At 60.9% G+C, this 17999-nt stretch overlaps 1 protein-coding gene across 5 annotated transcripts; it reads left to right on the top strand.

Annotated features, from left to right (window-relative positions):
- The first annotated feature begins 347 nt into the window (after positions 1-347).
- Positions 348-17559, top strand: C1QTNF1 (C1q and TNF related 1). Of its 5 annotated transcripts, none has more exons than XM_059149394.1 (5): positions 499-679; positions 6046-6142; positions 13614-13776; positions 16045-16184; positions 16753-17559. In XM_059149394.1, exons 1-5 carry the CDS (start codon positions 638-640, stop codon positions 17301-17303), a joined length of 993 nt encoding a protein of 330 aa, XP_059005377.1. In that variant the 5' UTR covers positions 499-637; the 3' UTR covers positions 17304-17559. The 5 variants fall into 5 exon arrangements, with proteins under 5 accessions (XP_059005380.1, XP_059005377.1, XP_059005376.1 ...); XM_059149393.1 differs by having other exon boundaries at positions 13611-13776; XM_059149396.1 differs by lacking the exon at positions 499-679 and adding an exon at positions 2685-2937.
- Positions 17560-17999: the final 440 nt, after the last annotated feature.

Raw genomic sequence — 17999 nt, 5'->3', positions numbered from 1 at the left:
GGTCCCTAGACCGCAGCAGGGAGCCTCTGACTGAAAGTGTGTCCCAGGTCTGCCCCCGTTTGGGGACTCCATCGCGCAGAGCTGTCAACAAGGACCCCCTGGGCTCCTAGGAACCCACCCCCTACCACCCAGCAACTCGGGGGGCCCCCACCCTCTTTGTCCTGGACCCTCAGCAGCCCCCACACCCGGAAGGACCTCCAGAGGCTGGGATGAGTCCCCCGTGCCCCCCAGGCTGGGCCGGCTCGCCAGGGTGGCCAGGAGGAGGGCCGCGCGGCTCTCCCCTGCCCGCGGGCACACACACAGTTAATCCTCAGCGGCTGCTGTTTGGATAATGTGCGCTGGGAGCGTCGGAGGCTCGGCGCCCTGCTCACATCTGGCTGGGGTTTGCTCTTTACGAGTCTGTCCCGCTTTCTTGATTCTTCCTTTACTTTCGAGAAACCGCGCTTCCGCTTCTGGCCAGAGAGACCTTGGGCCGGAGGAGGTCACGGTGCCGCCGGGAAGGCAGGGACCCGCGGCTGCCTGCACCCGCCCCCTCTGCACCTTCTTCCCAGAGGACTTTTTCTGTCCTCCTGGCTCTCTCCTCTGACAAGTCTGCTCTTCCCGCGACCTGGCTGGGAGGAGACCCTGCCGCCGGGGGATGCTCCAAGCCCAAGAGGCCGCTGCGGGACGCGGGCTGGAGGTAGGTGGGGGCTCCGGCGGTGGGACGGGGCGCAGGGCTGCTCTGCTCCTGCTCTGGGCTTCGGCGCTTTGGCGCGGTGGTTGCCAGAGCAGAGTGGGAGGGGCTGGGGTGGCAGTGGTGGCAAGGGGCAGAAAGCCTGGGAGCTGCGGGGCTGGTCGTGGGGGGTGCCGGGAGGTACTGTGTGGGCAGGGGGCGTGGGGGGGCTCCGTCTCCCGCTGGGACCGGGGAGCCGGGGCTCTGTGGCGGCCGGATGCTGTCAGGAATGATCGTGCCTGCCTCTTCTTTGTGGACTGTGTATGCTGCTGCACCCTTCTCTGGGCATGAGAAGAAAAGGAATGGTACCCGGGGCCCTCCGTCCCAGGTGGGGCCCCCAACCCCGATACTGCCTGGATCACCTCAGAGACAGGTTTGCCCAGCCCTGCCGGGGGCCCGTTTGGACCCCACACAAAACAGGAAATGCTGACTTTGGCTCCCGCAGCTAATGGCCTTGGTGTTCCTGGAGGCGATTCAGCACGGACAGGGGAATATCATGTCCCTTTCCCTGGGGACCCTCCTGAGCTTCCTGAACCACTCGAGCACCATCCCTGGCCTGGGGCCGAGTCCTCTGGGCCCGTGGGCCTCTGGACCTCTGGGTCAAGACCCCACGTACTGCTCTGTTGTTCTAGGCATTCCACGGGGACGGGTGTGATTCCCACTTGCCCCGGGCACCCACATTGTGTTAGGCTGGTTCCAAGCATGCTGACTCCCGGGCAGCCCCGTGTCCTCCGTGGGCACGTGCGGGCCCTCCCCGTCCACTTGGCAGGGAGGGAGGGAGCGGCCTTCCTCTGTGACCGGGCTCTTCCATCGCACTGAGTTTCCAGGAATGGAGGTTAGTGCCCCACACTGGAGCTGCTGCTTTCCGAGCTTTGGAGATGAGGCGGGTCCTGAGAAACTGAGTTTTCTCAACCACTAGCTACATCCTGGGTCCCCAGGGGAGGATGTGAGGTCCTCCAGGGCTGCCAGGCCTTTGCTTTTTATAGAGCAGGAAAGCACGCAGTTAGCCCCACATGCAAGGTTGCAAACAGATGCACTTGGCCGCTGTGTGCTGCAGGGAGAGGCCTGCCCCGGGTCCCCACCGGCGAGAAGAGGAAGGGGCCATGGGGGCTGAGGCTTGAGTTAGCCTGTCCCGTCTCCCTTCCCCACTCCCCCTCTCGACCTGAGAGCTGAGAGGAGCTTGGGTGAGGGCTGTGTGTGCACGGGCGTGTGCGTGTGTGCGTGTGTGTCCCGTCCGGCAGGCGCTGGGCAGATGCGGATCCGATTCCCGTGGATCTTGTCAGTGGCACTCTCAGTGCTGAAGAGCTCAGAGAGGCTCCTGACCGGCCCACGCACACTCGTAGAGGATCCCCTTGGAGGGCCGGCATCTCAGTGCCCGGAGAAGGAGTGTAACTTGCTCAAGGGTCAACAGCTCTCCAAGCCAAGGCTGATCTGCCTCCTAGTTGTCCCGGGAGAAAGCGCCCGGGGGCAGGAAGGACAGCCGGGTTCTGTTTCCCAGGGACCCCGCCCTCTCCTCCTATTCTTGCCTCCTCCTCGCCCATCTTGAGCCTCTTACGATGCCAAGGGCAGTGCTTCCCATGAGCAAGAGGTCAAGGAGACAGAGAAATGCCGGTGCCGGAGGTGTTGGGGGGCTCCCCCCACCGGCCAGAGGGACAGGTGCAGCCAGCCAGCGAGGGGCGCCCGCGCAGGTGGGTGGTGAGAAGCTGACATGGTCCCAGAGAAGGCGCACAGCCAGCTCCCTCTTCATTCCTGGGATGTAAACCTCCCTATTCAGGGCAACCAGCACAGCATAATTTTTTTCAGAACATGCTTCTTTCTGTTGTTCTTCCTGGTCCTCCAGCCCTCCTCCCCCCAAGCTGTAATTAGCATGACTCATAAACCAAATATTCTGGCACTGAAGTTCACCCATCAAAACAAAGATGAAAAGAATTTTGTAGATACAGTCGTGCTGCTGGGCGTCCTCACCGGACATTAGCTTGCCCTTGGGGCTCTGTCTGCTGAGACTGGCCCCGTGCGGGGGACCCTGTTCTGGAACTGGGGGCGGCTGAGACTCCAGGGCCCCCGGGTGGTGGCGATGGCTCACGAAGGGAAGGAAGAGTGGAAAGGTCCTCGTGCCTGAGGCCATGTTGCCGAGCCACCGGAGAGGAAAATGGGCGAGGAAAATGGGGCGTTTCAGAAGCAGCCTCGCCTCCCAGCCCTGAGAGCCCACAGATATTTACGTGGAGGTGATGCCCCCCGCCCCCGCGCTTCGTCTTGGTGGTATAACTGCTGCGTGGGCCTAGGGTTATTAATTTTTTTTCTTCCTGTTTTTACCTGCTGAAATCTGTCTTCTCTTTCTTAAAGTCAAGTGAGACCAGGCAGTCCCCTGGACAGGACTGTGGGTATCCCCCCGACTCCACACTCGGTCTGCCCACTTGGAGAACAATCTGGAAAAGAATCATCAAAGCCCGCACAAGGCGCTTTGGCCCACTCTCTCGGAGCAACCCAGCAAGCCTGGGACTTGGGACTCTCGGGGCCCTGCCAGGGAATCCGTGCCTGGGTTCTCAGGCCAGCAGGTCGGCCCTGCGCTCTGGCACAGATGTGGGGAAGCGGGCTTGCAGGCTACCTTCCCGCTCTGCAAGCTCGGCTGCGGGCTTCTGCTGTGACAATGGAGTGGTCCCGTGAGCAGGAGACAAGAGTCCCGGCATCCTTTTTAGCTTCTTATCCTCACCCGTGCTTCTTTCCAGGACCGGGCTTAAAGCGGGACAGGTGTGGGCAGAGGCACGGAGGCCCCCTACTGCCCACCGGGGTGTCTCTGGCTTGCCTTGCAGGCCCTTGGAGTCAGCCCCTTCTCCAGCCAGTCCTCCCGGGGCGTCCCGCCCTGTCCAGGATGGCTGTCGGGATGGCCGTGGGCCAGGCTGGGCCTCTGTGTCTGACCATCTCCCTGGCTCCTATAGGAGTCTTCCTTGACACAAGACGGAGCAGAGCTGGAGACGGCGGGCAGGGAGGCTGGATGGGGAGCGAGGACGGGAAAAGAGGCGGACGGGCAGGCAAGGCAGCGGGGGAGTTGGGGGAGGGAGTCAAGTCCTTAGCGCCCGGGGCTCCGTCAAAGGCTGTTGCTGGCCCCAGTTAAAGCCATACTTGCGGAATCCCCCAGAACCTTTGCCTGGGGTTGCACCCGCACCCCAGTGGGACCATCTGGTTAGCAGCCGCCCTCTACCCTGGGGACCAGGGAAGGAAGAAGACCTTGCCTGGGAGAGCTGCCAGCCCTGGTGGATTTGCAGGCGAGGGCAGGCCAGGAGTTGGGCTAGGCCCTGCGACTTTGCCCTGCAGGTTTCTGGGGCTGGTCTGGAGACGCGGGGAATGGGGTGTGCGCAGAAACACTCAGGCCCTTTCTCCTTGCGAAGAGTCTAGAAGGGGGTTCCAGTGAGACATTGTTGGGTCTGGGTGGGTTTGGGGGTGGCCTGGGAGCTCTCAGGTCTTTTGGCATTCCGGACTCCCTCCTTCCCCACGGGGGCACAGCCATGGGAGCAAGACGCATGGCTCTGTGAAGTGGCCATGGGCTCGGCTAGACGAGCCCCTGAGAAGGAGGCCTGAAGGGCACGCAGAGCTGGCCTGGGCCGCTGGGGAGGTGAGCGGGCCCTACACCCCCTTCCTCTCTGCATTCCCTTCTTGACTCCCACATTCTCCAGTTTCAGCTCCTTCTCTGCAGGAGCCCCCGCTGGAGGCGCCACCCAAGCCTGACCCCCAGGCAGACCCCCGGGGATGGGCACAGAGCACCCATGCTGCCCCCCCCATGCCAATTCTGTACACCTTTGATTCCTGCTAGCTGTGCTCGGCCACGGGTCTCTCCCCAGCCCAGCGTTCTCGTGGGCTTCTGTCCATCGGAGTGAACTGGGGGCCGGGTGTGGGCTTCCCCCTCCTTCTCCTTTTTGGAGCTCCCCAGTGGGCTGTGTGACTCTACCCTGTGATAGCAAGGCTCTCAAAATGCACATTCAATGGGCCACACTTCCCGCACCGCTGACATTTTAAGGGAAGGGGTGGTGGTTGTGTGTGTGTGGGGGTGTTCCTGGTGATTCTGTGCCTAAATCCAAAGGAATTCACCTGGGGGGGGGTGGGGTTTAAGGTGGCAGCCTGGTGACAGGGAGATCTTAGCACGTGGCTTCAGGGGCCATGGTTGTCACGGACGCCCATGCCCCATGCCGTGCCTGACACAGGTGCTCAGTCGTCGGCTGAATGTGCATGAATGGAAGGGCTCGGCTGGGGGGTCAACTCCTCGGGGCCAAACGCCACAGCCGCTGCTCAGCTCCTGCCCAGGGAGGGACGCAGGTGGACGCCCAGAAAGGCAGGAGCCTCAGTCAACAGTTGTAGGGAACTTCTGCCAATGACGGGGCTGCTCCTGGGCTCCCTCTGGCTGTCGCATAGGGTTCCTAAGGATGGGCTCAAGGGCTTGGCTTCCTCGGTCCCCCGGACTCTGTGGCAAGTACCTCTCCTAGGAAACAGTGATTTCTCCACCAGGCCTGGCTCTGGTCCAAGTGAGGTGGCCCTCCCTGGCCTAACCCATATCCATGGTAACTCCAGGGGATCTGCTCCCCCAGGAGCAGTGTGGGGGAGGCTGTATCTCCTTCTTGCTGCCCTGTGTCCCCGGCCCCCAGCTCAGTACATGGAGTTTACACTCCAGGCGGCCCTGCTTGTCCCCAAGCCCCTCCTTCTCTTCGCTTGGAGTCCCATTCCCTACAATACACAAAATGCTCTCTGAGTCCTCAGGGTGGGGTTCACTCATCATTGTTCTAAGTGGAAAATAGTGTGGACTTAATGCAAAAAAGTCTGTGCCTGCTAGAGAGGAAAAAAAAATCAGAGAAGCCAAAATAAGAAAATGGCAAACATGCCTATTTTCATCACCTCGGGGATAATTGCTGTTAGCAGCCAGGTGGGTGGCCGATGAGATCTCGGCGGCCGGGTGCACGGACGTGCGCTGCCGCTGCCGAGTGTGTGTGTGTGTGTGTGTGTGTGTTTTCGACTCAGCCTTCACTCATCGGGGAGATCTCTCTGATTAGCGGGGAGGCGTCTGAGAACCGAGGTCGCTAATTGGCACCGCAGGCCGGAGCTTCCCTCCCGCCAGGGGCTTATTTACTTGTTTACGTGCCTTTCCGCAAAGCACGCTTCTCCTGGTTAAGTGACTTGTGACCTTGGTAATGGAGGCACGGGGTCGTAGCCCTTAGGAAGCACTTTCTGAGTGCAGATAAGCGGGAAAGATGACCGGATGGCCACGCCAGGATTCAGCCTTGCGACCAGGGCCCTCCAGAGCCCACCCTGGATCACTCTCTCCGCTTCCCCCCTCTCTCCCCACATAGCCCCACCCAGGAGCTAGAGGGAGATTGGAACGCCCTGAGGCCCTAGCGAGAAGTGTGGGATCCTGGAGTCCTGTTTGCACGTTGGCTTTGCAGAAAGGTGAGTGCGGAGTTCCATCAGGGTGGGACATCAGACATCTGACACCCTGGGGTCACACGGGACAGCAGACGCAGCTCCCTGGGAGGGGCTCCTGGTCCTAGGTGGCTCTAGTGCCTTCCCGGAGGGGTGCCCTCCGGCTGGGCTCTGAAGAGCACGTGCTGGCTGGAGAAGGTGGTGGGGGAAGGGGACGGAGGAGAGCCTGCGGCGGGAGCTGGGTCTGGGAGCAGAGCCCTGAGTGGCTCCAGATGGCTGGAGTGGGGCGGTGACGTGGCCAGAGGCGAGGCAGAAGCCAGGTGGTGAAGCTCCAGGTTTAAACATTTTCCCGGATTTTCGCGGGAAGCCTTTTAAGCCCCGGATGGAATCCGCCTTGGCAGTTCCGCCAGGTGCCCCTGGTGAGCTGGTGGGAAGGTCGGAGCAGCGGGGGGGGGGGGGGGGGGGCCCGAGCAGAGGGGCCGGGGCCTTCGGGAGGCTGCGTGACGGATGCGAGGTGACAGGTGCGTGGGAGGCAGGGTCTGCGTCGCCCCTAGATTGCCGGCCTGGGGCCCTCGTGTGAGCGGTGGCTGTAGCCTCAGAGGCAGGTATGGTGGGGACAGGAGCGGAGTTAAATGGGGTTCGCGGTGCGAGAGCAGGGGACCGAGCGGAGAGCTGTGTTCGGAAGACAGATAACCCGAGCTGTGTCATGGAAATTTCTGCCATCATGGAAATGTTTTCCAGCCGTGCTGTCCGAGAGGGCGGCCCCCTACATCGTCCTGGTGTGGCTGAGAACCGAATTCTTCATTTTGCTTAATTTTAACAAATTTAACTGGCCCCAGGGGCTAGTGGCCACATTGTTCTGGGGGAGGCATGGGCTGATCACTCCTTGGCCAGGCCGGCCTGGGGACAAGGACTGGGGAGCTGTCACTGTAGAAAGTGACAGAAAAGTGTGTTTCGAAAAGCGAGGAGCTGCCTGCCGAGGCCACAGCTTGGGAGACACCGGGGTCTGACGGGGAGACGGTAAAGGACAGATGCTGGGGGACAGGCTGAGCCGGAGGGGGACCAAAGAGAGGGAGGCCAGCCTGGCTCTGTTCGCACGCTGAGCTAGATTCTATTCGTGACTGAGAAGCCACTAGGCGTGGGACAACGTTCTATCTTCTGCCATGCTTCCTCGGGGGGTGTCTGTGAGATGTTGGGGTGGTGTCTAGGCCCCAGAACGGAAGACACTAACACGGCTTGTAAAGGGACCGGCGCTGGCGGCGGCATTCCCCGGCCTCTCTCCTCCCTCCGTCTCCGGAGCGGTCAGACCCCGAGGGTGTCCCCGCTGTGGGGAAGTGGGCCCTGGGCCAGGCCACCTGCAGAGCAGGCTCACGGCAGGGCACGAGCTGTCGGGGCTCTTCTCTCTCTGGCAGTTCTCAAAGCAGGGGCGAGCCTGCAGCCCAAGGCCTGGCAGCTGAGAGGTGATCTAAGGACAGTGCTCTAGTCAAGGAGGTCTTTGTTTGCGCCGGGACCGACTCGGAGCCCGAGAGGCTGGGCTGGCCAGGTGCCCGCGGAGGCCCGACGCCTGCAGCCCACGGGGTCCCGCTGTTTGCGGGGCAGGGGCGGAAGCCAGGTGAGCCTTTCCTTGCCAAGGCACCGTTGTCCCAGGAGAGATGGAGATGTTTTAGGATGGGGGGGCGGGAACCTCTTGCCTTCTCTTTCCTGTACTGTTCTGTCCCGAACCAGGTGTCTCTGCTATGCAGGGAAGAGCGGGCCCTTGCTTATTAACCAGGAAGTAGCCCCCCCAAAACTCGGTCTCCATCCCTGGCCATGTGCTTTGGAGGTCACCAAATAAGCACCAAAACCTTTAAAAAAAAGTCCTTCTCTAAGCCAGAGAGAAGCTCCCTGGAGAAGGGAAAAGAGAGTTTCCGCGAGCAGCGTGGGCTCCAGGCGGGAACTGACTGTAGTCCCTTTAATAAGGGGTCCTCGTGCTCCCACCGCTGCCTCCTTTACAGGGTGGGGAAAGCAGGAGGCTCTGGGGCCAGCTGTGCTGCCCGGCTATCGAAGGGGAAATTAGATCTTCGGTGGGCTTCCGGAATCGGTGAGCAAACGTCGTTCATCACCTGGCAGTCCCTTGGCCTTCCTGTCACCGGAGGAGTCTGGTCAGAGGAAAGTTGGCGTGATGAATGGCTTCTGGGGAAGGAAAGCAGGGGTCACATGATGGTCATCAGGGCCAGAGGGACACCCCAACATGGCGCTCTCTCCTTCCTGGGCACCCCGGGACCTAACCCGAGCAGGCTTCCTGCGGCAGCTGGGGAGTTCTGAGCTCCCCCGTGGGAGAGTTGTTCCCCCAGATGTCAGAGCAGAGCTTGGAGTTTCCTTTCTGGCTGGGGGGGGGGCGCCGGGGAGCGGGAGGTGGTGGGAGTGGGTGTGCGGAGGGGCCCCGGCCGTGGGAGCGCAGTTGATGCCACGTGGAAACAAGGAGGGATCCCATGCCCCGCTGAGTTGCATTCTTGGCCTCGAAGCCATGAGGTGTGGGAGAAAAGTCCCGTCTTATGCCAAACTTCCGCGGGAGCCACGCGTAAGATTTTCGGGTAACGTCCAGGCCCTAGAAAAGCCAGACAAAGATATTTGTCTTGGGTGTATTGAGGTCTGGGCCCCAGCCAGAGCTCCTGGAAAGCATCACGTAGAGACCAAGGGTGGGAAGGAGAAGAGAACTTCAGGAGGTATTCAAGGGGGTAGGTGACTGATCCGAGTGGTGGACGCAGGAGAGGAAGGAGCCCAAATGGCTCCCAGATTTCTGGCCGGCTGCTTGTGCTTAGCCCGGCTTCCTCCCCCGCCAATGCCATCTGGTCCCACAGCCCTCCCTGCCGTGATCGGAACGCTCTGTCCCGTGCTGCCCACCGTGGCGGCCGCCGATGACCGCCCCCGTGGCTCGGGATCCGGCTGGTGTGGCCGAGGCCCTCAGCTTCGAATCTCTCGTTTTATGTAATTGGTTTAAAATGAAAGACACGTGGCCCAGAGGCCGTCTCCTGGACCGAGAAGGCCTCGAAGCTTCGTGACCCGCTCACCACCTTGCTCCCGGGCTCGCTGTACTGTCTTGAGCCGCGCTCCAGCACCCGTCCGTCTCGTCACTGGACGGTCATCTTCTCGAGGTCAGGGAGGGAGTTTAGTTTATGGCAGGATCACTCCCTCCCGAGGTCCGACACAAGGCCGGGCACATCATGGGTCTTCGGGGAGCCAGGCCCGTGCGAGACGTTCTGGTGAGAGGGAGGGACGGCTTGTCTTCTAAGCCGCTTCTCATCCAGGGAGATTCTAGGCTTCTTGCCTCCCAGAACAGCTGGTCAGCCGCTGAGGATTAAGGAAGAGGGAAAACCATGTTTGTAAATGCTTTTGCCAGATGGCCCTGGCCTGGGTGTGGCATCACGGACAAAGGCAGACATGTGGCAACCGGGCTCTAGAAGTTTCCTGGCTGGTCCCAGGCAGGGCAACATGGACGGGGGTGGGGGCGGGGGGGGGGGGCGGGGGACGGATCTCAGCCGGACGCCGGGGAACTGCAGCGTGGGTCTGAAGACTGTCTCCTGGAAGGCTTCACCCCCGTCCAGAAAAGGTCGGCAGAGGGATGCCGATTATGAGCGAGGACGCGTTCTCTGACCCCGTAAGTGGCCCAGCTCCCCCTCTGGCACGCCCCAGTCCCGCAAAGGGGGTTCTTCCTTGTTGGGGGGAGGTTAAGCCGAAGCAGGAGAGCAGCCGAGGGTGGCGGGGACAGGGAGGAGGAGGAAAAAGGCGTCCGGAGCGGCCGTGGGGTTCGGCGAATGAATTCCTTCACTGCGTTTGAGAAAGACAAGTCAGGAACTTGAGTCATGTTGTAATTGGCCTCAGATGCCTTGACCGCAAGGCAGCCTGGAGGCTGGACCGTGTGGCCCAGATGGTGAGGGTTACACAGCACCGGCGAAGAAGTCCCGGCGGGGGGAGCCTTCCCCGCCCCACCTTCGCTGGGAGCAGCGCCGTCCTCTGAGCTGGGGGGGGGGGGGGCGAGCCTCGGCCTCCATAGGTGACTTCATTTCACTGGAAATTGCTAAAAGTGATTTGGAGCCAAATTTGGTTGGATGTTGGGCAATGCTGTTTTTGCCCAAAAGTGACTAAAATGATCTTAACGTCATGATGCCGGCCTTTCTGTGGGACTTGGTAAAATGGCTCTTCAGATATTTTTGGAGAAGGAAAGATTTCACTCCAGGTTTGCTTTGGTCCCGAAAAGGAGATTCTTGAGAAGAACCCGGCACCCTCGGTCGCCGTTCATGTTGCCAGCCTGTGCCTCTGCCTCCTTGCTGGGTCCTCCTCACTCATCCCGTTGCCCCGAAGGCCCCGGTCCCCAGCGCTTCCGACCGAGGCCAGGAAAATCCCTTCTTATGTGGGAAGAGACAGACCAACATGCCAAGTGGTGCTCTTGTCGGGGGTCGAACCCTGAGCTTCAACCAGGGGGAATTCTGCCTTCCCGGCGTACGTGCAGCAGAGCCCAGAGAGGTTTTTGGCTGTCCAAGCTGGGGGGCGGGGGTTGTCAGTAGAATACAGGGCATGGAGTCGGGGTGGCCGATAAATTTCTTGCAGTGCACAAGACAGCCTCCCACAACAGTGAGTCAGCCCCAAACGCCAGGCGTGTGGAGGTCGAGAAACCCTAGGGACAACAGAATCCGATTCATGTGTGTTTGTGGCTCCTTCCCGACTTTTCCAAAATGAATATATATTACTTTGGATTCAGGAAAGAAAAATGTTTGAAGAAAGGAAAACCTCTTTTCCTTTCAAGTGATGCAAGCCTGGCATCTCAAGGCGGGGGGGGTGGGGGGGAGAAGAGTCCTTATTGAGGTGCCAAGGAAAAACAGAGGAAATACAGAAAAGGGGAAATAAACAACTTTAGAAAATCCCACTTCACAAACATTTGTCGAGGAGCGGTCCAATTCAGGGTGCTGCGGGACGCTCGGCGGGTCCAAGAGGAGCAAGCCCAGGAGGTCAGGGTCTGCTGTGCTCAGTCTTACCGGCCAAGACCAGGAGGTCAGGGTCTGCTGGGCACAGTCTTACCAGCCAAGACCAGGAGGTCAGGGTCTGCTGGGCACAGTCTTACCGGCCAAGCAAAACGCTGCAGGACGAGGCAACAGAAAAAAACAAAATCTGAAAGGAGAAAGGAGAGGTTTCGGCAGCTGAGGGACTGGGAAGGCCTCCGGAGGAAGAGGAGGCGCCTGAATTGGGTCTTGAGGACCGGGTAGGATACTGATGGGATCGAGGGAGGTCTGCTGAGGTCAAGGCCACAGCCCTCCTCAGCCCTCGCTTACCGGCGAGGCGGTCTGAGGCCGATGAACTAACTTCTCCACATCTCTGTTTCCTTGTCTGTGAGTTCGGTGTCATCATGAATGAATGTCGTCTCCTTGAAGGATTCACCGCAGGCCCTGCTGAGGCTGCCGGGGTGGGGGGGTAAGAATGACGAATGAGGAGATGTCCTCAGACCTAACCCTGACTTCCGAGATCAGAAGGGTCCGTGGAGATGATGCCGGCAGACTCAGCATTGCCCTTGTGGAGGCTGTGGGTCCTACCAGGCTGGTGTTTAAGAGAAGAGAGGGGAAGAATGGGAACTCCTGGGCAGGGGCAGGATGTATGCGGCGGACAGATGCCAGGAGTTTAGGGGAGGGGCTGGAGGCGGGGCCCCGAACGTGTGGTCCGAGGCGGAGGAGAACTGGCAGCGTGCGGGACTTTCTGTGAATGTGGACCCTCGAGGCCCTGTCCCAGACCCGCTGAATCAGAATCTGCATCGAAACCAGATTTCCCGGGTGGTATGTGTGTACGTGAAAGTTTGCAAAGCAGGAGCTTGAGCACTGGTTGAGACGTGCTGTCTAAGGCGGCCAAAGAGTGGGGACAGACTCGGGTGTCACCCAAGCTCTGCCAAGGAGAAATGATGGATGGACGGACGGATGGATGGACAGACGGATGGATTGATGGATGGATGGATGGATGATGGATGTACGGATGGATGTACAGATGAATGGATGGACGGACGGACGGATGGACGGACGGATGGACGGATAGGTAGATAACTTTAATACATATTTTATAAATTCACATAAACACGAACAGTAGAGATTGAGTCGGGGGGGCACTGGTCCAAGTAGTCTTTTGTCCACTGGGCAGGTCTCTGGGTCCTGATGCTTAGGAGGGATGGTCGGTTGGTACAGAGCCCAGACGTGGGGAGGCCCTGCTGATCCACTCCATGCAGAGAACCGAAGACCCAGCGGAGGTGTGGGTGGCAAGGGAGGAGAGGCTTCCGGGGGAGGCGGCCTCCCCAGCTCAGAGCTCAGCACGTGTCTGAGGATCCACCCAGAGAGCCTCTGGTTCCCGCTGTTTCTGTCCCAGGCCTCGGGTTCCCAGCTCCCTGCCTCCCCCATGCTCTCCTGAGTCGGCACGGGGCCTCCGGCAGGGAGGGCTCCCAGGGAAGCCTCTCTCCAGTGCTACAGCAGCGAGCCCACAGACGTGCAGAGTAAAAAACAAAGCCCCAAATTTGACCGACGGAGCCCTAAGGCCATGCCGCACCAGCTAGAAGTTCTCAGAGCGACGGGGTGTTTGAGAGCAGCCCATGGCCTCCCCCAGCCAATGGAAGGAGTGCATAGACTATTATCTGCGTAGACTTTTACTGACCAGAGGAAGAAATCTGTCTTGGGATTTAACTGTCCTTAAACATAAAAGAGGAGTTAAGGGACAATCAGGTATTTTCCTTTAATTACCTTCGAGATACGCCTCTCTGTAGCAACCTGGACCCCGCTGGTAACCTGTATTCAAATGCTGGGTGGTTCTTCCTCCCCCAGACCTCTGTCCCTCCCTGGGCTGCTGAGAGGGTTGGACTGGTGTCCCCACGGGGCCTGCGAGCTGTTGAACCACCCCAAGATGGGCTGGGATTGACCAGTTACCGACGCCCGCATCGGGGACGCCCGCCCGCCTGCCCGAAACAGCCAGGCACACAGGGCTGCCGATGCCAGATGGCAGAAAAGGCTCCCCAAGTGGGCTGGGGGAGATGCCTCTAGCGGTGGGAAGGGGTGGGATGTTGTGCCTATTTGAAGTCCAGGCACTGCCCCCTAAGGGGTTCCCTGGGGACCCACAGTGGACACCTCTTTCTGGAAGGACTGTTCTCAGTGCCGGCTGAGGGGCTGTCCAGGGCTTCCCCTGAGAGCTCCGGCGCCAGCCCAGGGGCGGCACGTGGCTGTGCACGTGCGTGTGCACACGCGTGTGGCGGTGTGAGACTATGTAAGTATGTGAGTGGGCACGTGTGTTGAGAGTGTGCACATATGTGAGTGTGCACAGACAAGTGTGGGGAGAACGTACGGGTGTGTGTGAGCGTGAGTGGACGTGCATGTGGTCGCCGTCCTGAAGCTGCGGTGGCTGAAGCCTTCTGGGGTTCGTGGGTCAGGACCCAGCTCGGGCTTGCTGCTCTGCAGGGCCTGCCCCAGCCCGAGTCCTTCCCTGGTGTGTTTCCCAGCAGGCACCGGCGGGACGATGGGCTCCCGGGGACTGAGACTTGTGCTGGCAGGCGGCCTGTTGCTGGCCTTCGCCTGTGGCCCGGTGCTGGGCCGTGTGCCACGTGGTCTCCAGGAGCCGCTGGAGCAGGAGTGGACCAAGGAGCCACTGCTGGACTACGATGAGAGGTGAGAGACGGGGAGGTGTGGAGGCAGGAGCTCGGACTCGGTGGGTGGAGCCTGGGGTCCGGGGCACCCCAGGGGGTTCGTTCAGGGCTGGATGCGAAGGGGCCATAGGAAGGGTCCTTGCACACACTGGTCCCAGAGAACAGACCTGCCGTTTCTCCTCTTAGTTACCCCGGGGCCTTATCTGAAACTGAGGGTGGTAAGGTTTTTAAGGTTCTGTAAGGTTTTACGGCCACGTCCTTCAGTAAAGATCTCCCCCAAACTGCAACCCCCCCGCCCTCCATCTGTCCTTTGATCCTAGTTTTGTCCTTCGAGAATATCTTCAGGGCTCTGAGTGCTACCCGCAGGTATAGGCCGTGAGCTGGCCCAGGGACTCTGACCATCTGATCAGGCTGCCGGCGGGAGAGGCCTGCCGAGGGCCGGCAGGGAAGGGGGTGCTTTTCTCGGAAAGTCATGATGTCTTCCTGAATGGCATCGTCTTCGTGGATGTGACCTTCGAGAACAGAGACTTCAGGCTGTCTGGCATATTTTGTGAGGAGGCACAGAATGCTTAGGATTGCTCGGGAAACTGCCACTCTTCGAATGTGAGGTCCTAGACACCTGGGAGCTAGGCTGACGCTTTGAATTTCTTCGTTATTTTGAGTTTGGGGCTGACTTGATACCCAAGGCTTCAGGCTTTCTTCAGAGTGTGATACGAGACAGGCTGACATCCAGCATCTCCTCGCCTCCCCCCCCCCCTCCTCCTCACTTTTCACTCAATGAACACCGAGTGCCCACTCTCGATCTGGCCGTCTGGGGGGCACCGGAGGATCGCACGAATGACAGTTCTGGCCTCCAGGGACTCTGAGGCTGTGGGGATGCAGACACACGTGACCCAGAGCACGGAGGAAGGCTCTGCCGTACAGGTGTGCCGGCAGCGCTGGGGGCGGTGGGGGGTGTGGGAGAGACAGGCACAGGCGTGTCCCCATCTTGAAGGATGCCTGCGTCTGGGGAGCATCCCAAGAGCTGAAGGAGGGTGTGACCGTGCCAGGTGGGCCTGGGGTAGTGGAGCTGGTGCGGGATGGGGTGGGGAGATGAGCCCGATGGGGAAGGGTCTCTTGTGCACTTAACCCTACAGGAGTCACGAGGGATGATCATGGGGGGGTGGGGATGTCACGGGGAGGTTCGATATCATGACGGTCCAGAAAGAGCGTTGGAGGAGGCAGAGAACAAGAGGGGTGGGAGGTGTGGAAAGGGGCGTGTTCCAGGAGAGCAGTCAGAGCGGCAACGGTCCCCCGGAGACGGGGAGGCCCGAGGGTCCAGCGTCTGCAGGTGCCTTCGTGGGGGGTGGGGCTGACCCCGGGATCCTCAGAACATGGTCGTGAGCCCAGAGAAGCCTCTTGAATGAGCCCCAGGGTCCATTCTGGGAAGACTGGTGATGGCGCCGTGAAGACGGTTTGGAAAGAGAAGGTTCCAGGGGCAGAGGGACAGGCCGACACTTTCGGACGCATCCGCTTGGTGGGGCTTGCGGACCACAGGTGGAGACTTCCGGCGAGAGGTGGACTTCCACCTCGGAGGCCTGTGTTCAGGGGGTACAGACGCTTTTCCTGGATTGTCTGGGGTTTCAGAGCAGGAGCAGAGGTAGAGAAGGAAGCGGCCACAGAGAAGGAGCGACAGTCTCCGAGACGTCCCGGCTCTAGGGCGGGAGCCAGAAAGAGCCCGTGCAGCACAGGGCGGTGCCACAAGGGGGCAGCATGGAGCCGCCACCAGCGGCCACCAGCCGGCCCCGCGGTCCTTCAGGGGTGGGTAGGAAACAGCAGAGGGGAGTGTCCAGCCGCCAACACTGCAGCTCAAGGGAATCCTGAAGACGGAGCTGAGCCCTCGCATTTACAAATGAGTCATCTTAATGTCCTAGCTCCTGGACCTCGCATGAAGGGGACCCGCGGCTTGGTCGCACGTCATCTGAAACCCCTCCCGGAGGGGCACACCTCTCCAAGCAGACTGCGTTTGGGAGGGGGTGGGGGCTTCAAATTATTGGTGTTTTTGTACTCATTGTCTCCATTATGACTCCTGGCATGACCAGAAGGCAGAGCTCTTGCTGAAACTTCCTGCAGGGTCCCAGAGCTTGCCCAGAGCCAAGACGGTCCCTGTCCAGGGAAAGTGAACACCGTCTGGCACGTCCAGGACAGAGGGAAGGCGTGCAGGTAGACCAGACCCTCTGGCTGCAGAAGTGAAGGGAAGTCCCAGCTCCGAGAGCTCATGACTTTCCCTCTACCGCCTTTATTCCCTTAGGGATGGAGAAAAGCATGAAAAGCCCAGCCCCAGGCGGGGGGAGGAGGCCACAGCTTCCCCGTGCTTCCGCTGCTGTGACCCTGGTACCCCCGTGTACCAGGCTGTCCCTGTGCCACAGATCAACATCACCATCTTGAAAGGTCAGATGGCCGTGAAGCCGAGGGGACCTTCCCATGGACGGGAGGTGGGGTTGCTCCGTGCTGAGCGGGGAGAAGAGGCAGCGGGTGTAGACGGCCCCCGCAGGGCCGGCGCAGAGGCAGAATGTCCTCTAGGGGTGCAGGCTCTGCCCCCTTGCCAAGAGGAGAGACTGGCAAGAGGCCTGCGGGACCAGGGCCGGAGGAGGGTCTCAGCCCTGGGGCTGCACCCCAGCCTCCGTGACCTTTGTTTAGAGGCTCAGTGCCCCGCCCCCTCCGCCCCCAGCCGGGCCTTCTGAAATGCCCTCAGCCCGGTGGTCCAGATAACCCGGCCCAGCCCTGCGGGTCCCACCCCAGAGTCCTGGGGCGAGCCCGCCACCTGCAGCTCATTTGCTCCGAGTCCGCTGTGGGCTGGTCGCTGTGCCTGCTGCTTTTGGACAAACCCCCGTGTTCCCTTTTCTCTGCCAGGACTTTCCAGAGGGGGAAAAACAAATGATTGCCTCTGGATGAAAACAGAACCGTCCTCACAGTCGGGTCAGCCGGCCTGACGCCGCGTGTCTTCCTGTCCCTTTAGGTGAAAAGGGTGACCGGGGAGACCGCGGCTTGCAAGGCAAATACGGCAAGACCGGCTCAGCGGGCGCCCGGGGCCACGTGGGCCCCAAAGGGCAGAAGGGGTCGATGGGGGCCCCCGGGGACCGCTGCAAGAACCACTACGCCGCCTTCTCCGTGGGCCGCAAGAAGCCGCTGCACAGCAACGACTACTACCAGACCCTGATCTTCGACACGGAGTTCGTGAACCTCTACGGCCACTTCAACATGTTCACGGGCAGGTTCTACTGCTACGTGCCGGGCATCTACTTCTTCAGCCTCAACGTGCACACCTGGAACCAGAAGGAGACGTACCTGCACATCATGAAGAACGCGGAGGAGGTGGTGATCCTGTACGCGCAGGTGAGCGACCGCAGCATCATGCAGAGCCAGAGCCTGATGCTCGAGCTGCGGGACCAGGACGAGGTGTGGGTGCGCCTCTTCAAGGGCGAGCGGGAGAACGCCATCTTCAGCGACGAGTTCGACACCTACATCACCTTCAGCGGCTACCTGGTCAAGCACGCCGCGGAGCCCTAGCCCGCCGGCCCCGTGCCGCGCGCCGCAGCCCCCCCCGCCCCCCCCACCCCGCCCCCCAGGCCTGGCTTCCCTGCCCCGCCGCCCCAGCTTCCGCCTCCTCCACGGCGCCCTCCACGGAAGGGGGAGCAGGAGCAGCTGCGCTTGCCGGCCTCGCGGGCTCCCGGGTGGGCTCGGCAGGCAGGCACCTGCCCGGACGGGGTGTCCAGCTGCCCTCCGTGCCCCAGTCCGTAGGCGACCCCGGGGCCGGCCGCCACGTGGCAGGGTGTCCCAGAGTCATCCTTGTTGCCCGTGGCTGGAAAGACCGAGGGAAATGCTGAAGTTTGTGAAAGGAGCAAAGCAAGCCCTGTGGGGAAGGGAGATGCGCATTTTGGGTCTCCTCCAGCTGCACCGGCTCCTGGGGAGGCTGTTCTCACATGTTCCAGAAGACCTGAAGTAGGTGCTGTGGGCTACGGGGAATGGGGTGGAGGGCACTGGGAACCTCTTAGGCCACGGAGGAGCCTTCGTGGTCAGCGGCTGGACTGACGCCCACGTCCTGGGGGCACCATGGCCTTGCCCGCGGGTCTCTGGGCTGAGACAAGCAGCTGGCTCGCGGGGGCGCACAGACTCCTGACAGCAGCCGGGGACCTCAGGAGCCGCTGGATCTGCAGATGTTTCTCCGGGGAGCGAGGCTCCGTGCATCCATGGCCTGGCCATCCA

Source organism: Mustela lutreola, chromosome 15, assembly GCF_030435805.1.
Source record: "Mustela lutreola isolate mMusLut2 chromosome 15, mMusLut2.pri, whole genome shotgun sequence".
NCBI classification, from domain to species: Eukaryota; Metazoa; Chordata; class Mammalia; order Carnivora; family Mustelidae; genus Mustela; species Mustela lutreola.
This window is presented reverse-complemented; position numbering and strand designations above follow the sequence as displayed.